This window comes from Mesoplodon bidens (genome assembly GCF_964165515.1).
Source record: "Mesoplodon bidens genome assembly, chromosome: 18".
In the NCBI taxonomy this organism is placed as follows: Eukaryota; Metazoa; Chordata; class Mammalia; order Artiodactyla; family Ziphiidae; genus Mesoplodon; species Mesoplodon bidens.
This window is the reverse complement of record NC_138175.1, coordinates 13,798,632-13,805,781: the sequence shown is the minus strand read 5'-3', so window position 1 is coordinate 13,805,781 and position 7,150 is coordinate 13,798,632. Positions and strand designations below refer to the sequence as shown.

Below are 7,150 nucleotides of genomic sequence, written 5' to 3'. Positions count from 1 at the left end.
AAAAAACGCAGTTGAATGTAAAGTGACTAAAGTGACTCATTTGTACATATATTCGTGGCATATTAATGAATTACCACAATCAACTCAGAAAAACTGCCCAGAAAGCACTCAGTCTAAAAGAGAGTAAAGTGCCCCAAACAAGTGTTGTCTATTTATGATGTTTCCATATTAAGTGTTTTATCCCATGGATACATTTTGAGGTCTCAACACCTATACACTTTTCCTCCCACCTCAGCTCTTCCTGTTCTCATGCAGGCTCCCTGCTCAGGAAGCTGAGGGCAGAGTGGAGTGCGCACAGGTACAATACCTTGTCTAACTTCACCCGAGACTCTCGTCCGCATTCCAGGGGTGTGGTGAGGGTGTTTAAATCCTGACCCCAGAAGGCAAAAAACTTTTCAATCCGGAGACTACGAAGAGCATAATACCCAGCATTGCGGATTCCATATTTCTGTCCAACACTCATCACTTCGTTGTATACGTGCAGGGCGTACTAGAGGGAGAGATAAAAGGTCAGTGACCAGCAGACCTTCAGAATTAAACACGGAATCTGTCTGACAGTGCCTGATGGCTGACACTGTTACCTGGAGAAGGTTGTTTACAATCCTCAGGAACCAAAGTGCTGCAGCCCAGGCTTAAGCTCCATGAAAGCAGCACCCTTATCTTTTTACTTCTCTAAAATGTCTAGGATCTCAGTATAGCACTTATTAAATAATAACTCACAGAAGCTCTCTTCTGTAAACGACCAGTCTCGTAACTGCCTCTCCAAAAGCCATGCATCCTCCACTGGCTTTGTTCTCTTGCGCCAGTTCCCTGAACTTGCTCCTTCCCTCATGCACTGGCCTATGCTGCGAAACTGGTGTTACACATAACGAGACATGCATGCACAACTCTGATTTGTCACACGGATTATGGCATATCTTAAGAGACCTAGAGTGGGTCACAGAGGACCCCAAAAATCAGAGCTCTCCTACCCGTGTCCCACAATATCCAGTCTCTCATGTTTTGTTCTTGGTTCCAGACACGTTTAAGTATCACATAACTTAAACGAACAAAAGTTTTCCAAATTGAAAGCAAATAATCAAATACTGTTAAGTCTAAAAGCCCAACAACAAACTACACTGTTTACTTTAAAAACTGTAAAACAGAAAACAAGACACAGAGGAATGAGGAAGACAGATACTGTATAATCTCACTTATATATATGGGATCTTAAAAAAAACCAAACTATTAAACAACAATAAAACCAAAATAGCAACAAAACTCATAGACCAAGAGATCAATTTGTGGTTACAGGTGGGGATTGGAGGAAGGTGGTCAAAAGGTACAAACTTACAGTTACAAGGTAAGTACTAGGGACGAAATGCACACCATGATGACTAGGTGGCGCTGCTGTGTGACACGTGAGAATTAAGAGTAAATCCTGAGAGTTCTCATCACAAGGAAAAAAAAATTTTTTTTTCTTTTTATTGTGTCTATATATGAGATGATGGATGCTAGTAACTAAACTTATTGTGGTAATCATTTCACAGTCTATGTAAGTCAGTCCATTATCCTGTCCACCTTAATCTTATACAATGATGTATGTAAATTATATCTCAATAAAATGGGGGGGGTGAAGACAAAAACAAAAATCTGCTTCATTGGTATCGCAATTCTTTATCCTGGCAGTGTATGTTGCTCTATAAACTGCACTACTGCAGCCGAACAGGCATTGACTAAACAGACCGCTGTGATCAAGACAACTTTAGATGTGGAAAAGGGAGTCTGAGCTATTGGGTACAACACAGCCTGTGGTATGTGTGTAAGTGAAACACTGCAAATAGCAAAGGTGGGTGGAGGAGACCATTGGAGACTGGCTGGGAAACGAGAGTAAGAATGAGCTGTATCTCGGGCGGGTTCAGTGTCTCAAGCTGAATGCTCCGTACTTGAATTAAGACAACAAAGGAGGAAAGATTTAAAGCAGGTGAGAGTCTTGGGCTAGAGAAGAGCAAAGCAAAAAGTGGGTTCCCACTACTTACTCATTTTCTCACTAGATGCCAGGAATTGAGTGTGAACAAACCAATCTGCTATCTGCCACCAGGCTTTGGAAGGCAGCTCCTCAGAGACAAGTATAAGCTTCTTGAGGACAAAAGCCAGCTTGAAAAGAACCCAAGCAGTGCACAAATTACCTCTTGGACTCACAGAAAACCATAAAAATGGGACCAGCCCAGGAAAATTGGGTAGAAAACAGGGCTTCTCCCTCCTGACGGGCTTGGCTGATTAATGACCCAGGAGCAGGTGGTAACACCTGAATGACCATATGGCACTTCAGTACAGGCAAAATGTATTAGCTGCGTGCATATCAACTCTTCTCAAATCATGAATAATTCCTTCACCTTAATATTGTTATAATACTTCTGAGTGCGGAAAAGCAGATAAAATTTCATGGGCTGGTAAATCCGTGCTTCATTTAGTAATTAAAAGGAAACCTAACACCATGAGTAGTATGACTAATGTCAAGAACATGACGAGGTTGAAGGTCACTGCTACTTGTCACAACTGGACAAGGGAAAGAAAATGCAGGAATAAAAATTGTTAAGAAACAAAAACTATTATTGTTTGTGTATGGTAAGACCGAACCCTGGAAATTCCAGAGAATCAACTAAAAAACAGCTATAAACAGTAAGATGGTTTAGGAGGGAAATAGGTTAAAGCATTAATATACAAGGAAAAAAGCTTTCGTAAATCAGAAGACACCGGAATAAAGACACCCTTCCCATTCACAACAGCAAAACCACCAAAATATTATAAATTTAAGAAATGTACACCATCTACATGAAGAAAACTTTAAAATACCTCTGAAGGTCACCAAAAAAAAAAAAAAACCACATAAAGAAAGGTATATTTTGATTGTAAGATTCAACGCATATAAGAATGTCAATTCTTCCTTATTTACAAACGTAACACAATCCAAAAACTCAGGGTGTTTTTGTTTTAACTAGATGATTATAAAAGTTTATAAGGAAAAATAAGGAAACAGGAATTATTCTTTTCCAGAGTTTTCCAAGCTATGAGGGAGGATAAGCATTACCAAGTATTAAAATACACAATAAAGACTCAGTAATTAAAACAATGTGATACTGGATACACAAATAGAATAAAAGTCCAGAAATAAATCTAAATATATATAGAAACTTAGTATGTGATAAAGGTAGAATCTCACATCAGCTGGTCATCCATGTTAGAAAAAATAGTTTGATCCATAGCTCATAAAGTGTACCAAGAGACGGTGCAAAAGGTTGGAGCATTTAAATATGAAAAAACAAAACACACAAACCCATAAATAGCAACAACACAAACTATAAAAGCACCAGAAGTGGAAAAAATTTTTAACTCTCTAGTGGGGAAGCCCCTTCTATGTATTAAACTCTAGAAGCCACAAAAGATTCATCAATTCACCTACAAAAAAATTTTTTTGCAACATATGAAACATTTCCATAATAAAAAGTAAAATTTAGAAAACCCTTCTGGGACTTCCCTGGTGGCAGAGTGGTTAAGAGTTCACCTGCCAGGAGACACGGGTTCCATCCCTGGTCCGGGAAGATCCCACATGCCACAGAGCAACTAAGACCGTGTGCCACAACTACTGAGCCCACATGCCACAACTACTGAAGCCTACGCGCCTAGAGCCTGTACTCTGCAACAAGAGAAGCCACCACAATGAGAAGCCCGCGCACCACAACGAAGAGTAGTCCCTGCTCGCCACAACTAGAGAAAGCCCGCGCGCAACAACAAAGACCCAATGCAGCCAAAAATAAAAAACTAAAAAAAAAAAAAAAAAAAGGTGAGGTGTGGGGACCTCCCTGGTGGTCCAGTGGTTAAGACTCTGTGCTTCCACTGCAGGGGACGTGGGTTCAATCCCTGGTTGGGGAACTAGGATCCCACAGGCATGCGGCGTAGCCAAAAAAAATTTTTTTTAAATTAAAAAGAAAAAAAAGGTGAGGTGTGAATAAGACCTGAAGCAGGTGTGGCTGTGAGCTTGGGAGGCTCTACAGGGGGGAGGGATATGCCAAAGAAAGGGGAAGGGCAAGTGGAAAGGCCCTGGGGCAGAAGCATGTCCAGCAAGGAGTGAGAGGCAAGAAGACAGGGCGAGATGAGGAGCAGCAGTGTGGAGAAGGGTCGGCAGAGCTGTGTGGGCCCTGCAGATGGGCTTTTACTCGGAGTGAGATGGGTTTTGAAAAGTAGCTTTTTGATCTCTTGCATGAAACTGCACCCATCAGCCCAAAGTCTGACAACTCTGTGTGCTGGTACAAGCAATAAAGGAAAAGACACTCTTGTACACTGCAAAATTTTTTATAACAGCAAAGGACTAGAAACCCTATAAATGTCTATTAGTACTGAACTGGTTAAATAAATTACGATTCAACTACGTAATGGCATACTATATCATTTTCATTAAAAAATAAAGAAAAAAAGAAAAAGGAAGCTCTTTCTCTTTAGGTACTGGCAGGGAAAAATCTCTACGTTGCTAAGTAAAAAAAATCAAGATGAAGAACAGCAGTAAGCCTCCATTTGTGTTTCTAAAACAGAGGGTTATGAATACGTCTTTGAACTTGCTTCCATATGCACAAAAATCTGACATGATATAAACTAACAATTATATCACTGGTGGTGGTTGGTGGGAACTAGTCGGGTGGCACTGAATACTTTTTAGACCATGTAAATATATTACCTACACAAAAAAAGTACATAACTTAGCTAAAAACGTTAAAATCTCTTTAACGCAGCCTACCTCAGTGACCAAGGCCCGGTCAAACATGGCGCTCTAACCCTGCCAGCACCCATCCTCTCGTGGTTCTCACCTCTATAGGAATGTAAAGCATGAATCCTGGCTCTCCCGTGTGAGTCATGCTCATCACCCGGATCCCATTTGCGTAGCCCACACTCATCTCCTGTGGAAACAAAGGGAGAAGGTCATCGTGGAAACTCGTTAGGGGAAGTGGGCCCCTCCATGTTTGTTAGAAGAATGAATGCCTGAGGCAACCCCTCTCATTAGCTCTGTACTCTGTGTTGGACGCTAATGGAGCTACATGTGAATGAAAATTTCTCCCTCAAGACAGTCTGTTTCCAGGCGTTGGGGTCATTAGGCACAGAGCACAGCCTATCCAACGCCTCTTCTCATGAACAGCCCCAGTTCAGGAGTGCCAGCCAAGCTACTGGAGGGAAGTGGAGGCAAAGGCTTTGACAAGCATGAAATACTTCTTTTTACAAAGTCGTGCTGAAGATTTGTTTTAGTCAGAGACGCCGGGGGCAATGAAGACCAGGCAAATGTGTTCTCTGGCGGACCTGGCAGACAGGTCCTGGGTACCTGCCCCACAGAAGATGATGCCGGATGACCAAAGAACACCGTTCACCTGCTACCCTGGGGGAAGAGACTGGGCTTCTCATGTTCAAAACGTGTTTCCGGCAGCTCAGTTACCCAAAAGGGGCCCCTGACTCAATCACCGTTCCTGCAATGGGAAGTTGTAAGCCCCAGATGGCCCTAAAGCAGACTGTTTCCACGAGGAGTAGGCATGGCATAGAATGTTGTAGGCGCACGCATGTGGGTTACTTCTTCAAGGAGCAAAGAATGTACTGTGACAGGGTCTGCTGCCAGCTAACAGAGTTTCCTATTGCTTTAACTGTGCCATGGAGAAAAAGGAGAGCTGTAAAATCACTTAAGAGGTGGATCCTAACTTCGGTTTGAACTTCAAAGAGCATCCCATCAGTAACTGTCCCGAAGCTGCTTGTTACAGGCTGCCAAAACATGTCTGTCTGGACCTCTCTAATCAGCCGCTTCCCAGAGAGTGTGTTCCGTTATCATTCCTTTTATTCAGTTACAATTTGTTTCACTCAGCTCTAGTTGCCAAGTATAAGAAAGAAAATTAAGTAAGTTGTTTAGGGATTCACCTAAACCATTTCTTACCTGAAGGTGCCACATACACAGAAGTTACTTTGTGTATGGAAAAGAGGAAGCACTGCATGGAGAGAAGGGACCTGACCCTGACTGGCATTTTTTGGCATCCGCGTCATAATACTATAACTTAAAATTTTAATCCACCTCTACACAAATCAATAAATATATAGAACTGATATTCAGAGAAATTAGGTCTTCAAAGATATCAATGTTTATTAAACAAGAAGAACATGAAGATTGAAAAATAAAGAAATGGGTTTACTCAGTCATTCTGTTTGCTTAATAAAAGTCAGAACACGCTTTGTGGGTATTAACACCATAGTGAGAACATGTACTTGCCGTCTCTATAAAAGAAATATTCCCTGCTTATTTAAAAACTAGAACTTTACTAGTACCCACCTTGCAAAACAGACTTGGGAAATGGTCTGGAGTCATAGGGGCATAGGACAACTCAGACAGCACATCCACAGCTCGAGGACCAATCAGATTGAGGGCTAAACGGAAAAGAACAAGAGATGTCTGGCCGCTCTAGGTGAATAGCTGAACCAATGGGAAAGGTCTGCTCTGGACTTGCTCACCTATGGCCAGGTCTGGGTGGCACGACCATGAAAATGTCCATTTGCTTAGGCAATCCTAGGGTGGACCTTGATTCTGGCAAATACACTTCTCCTGACAGGGCTGCTAAATGCTGCTACTGACTCCTGGCATCTGACAGCCTGGCTAGTGTGTTGCCTCTTCCTAGGTACAAAGGAAGACAAAACTCCACAGCCTCCTTTGCAACTAGATTGGGATCATGAGGCCGGGGGATAGGAGCCCACTCCCGGGGCTGGCCCTGCACAATTCCTGTTCCCTGGGACTTCCCTGATAGTCCAGTGGCTAAGACTCCACGCTCCCAATGCAGGGGGCCCGGGTTTGATCCCTGGTCAGAGAACTAGATCCCACATGCCGCAACTAAAGATCCCGTGGGCCGCAATGAAAATCCTGCGTGCCTCAACTAAGATCCGGCACAGCCAAATAAATAAATAAATATTTAAAAACAAGATAAAACAAAAACAATTCCCGTTCCCCTCCTCTTCCCAATGTGGCTACATGATGGAAAAACCCCCAAACCCAAATCAGTACCAGGAGAGCCCTGAGGAGAGCTGCCCACCCAGCCTGGATTCTGTCACATTTATGACATCACCTAAGCTAATTACACATCAAATACCCTTAAAT

General features: G+C 42.5%; 1 protein-coding gene across 1 annotated transcript in view; it reads right to left on the bottom strand.

Moving 5' to 3' along the window:
- Window positions 1–7,150, bottom strand: part of LOC308605374 (pyruvate dehydrogenase phosphatase regulatory subunit, mitochondrial) — a 38,815-nt gene that overhangs the window by 5,552 nt on the left and 26,113 nt on the right. Inside the window, exons 15-17 of the mRNA XM_081215309.1 lie at window positions 6,335–6,429; window positions 4,842–4,931; window positions 308–490 (exon numbers count right to left, since the gene is read on the bottom strand). Coding sequence (XP_081071435.1) covers window positions 308–490; window positions 4,842–4,931; window positions 6,335–6,429 — 368 coding nt within the window. The remainder of the gene's footprint in view (window positions 1–307; window positions 491–4,841; window positions 4,932–6,334; window positions 6,430–7,150) is intronic.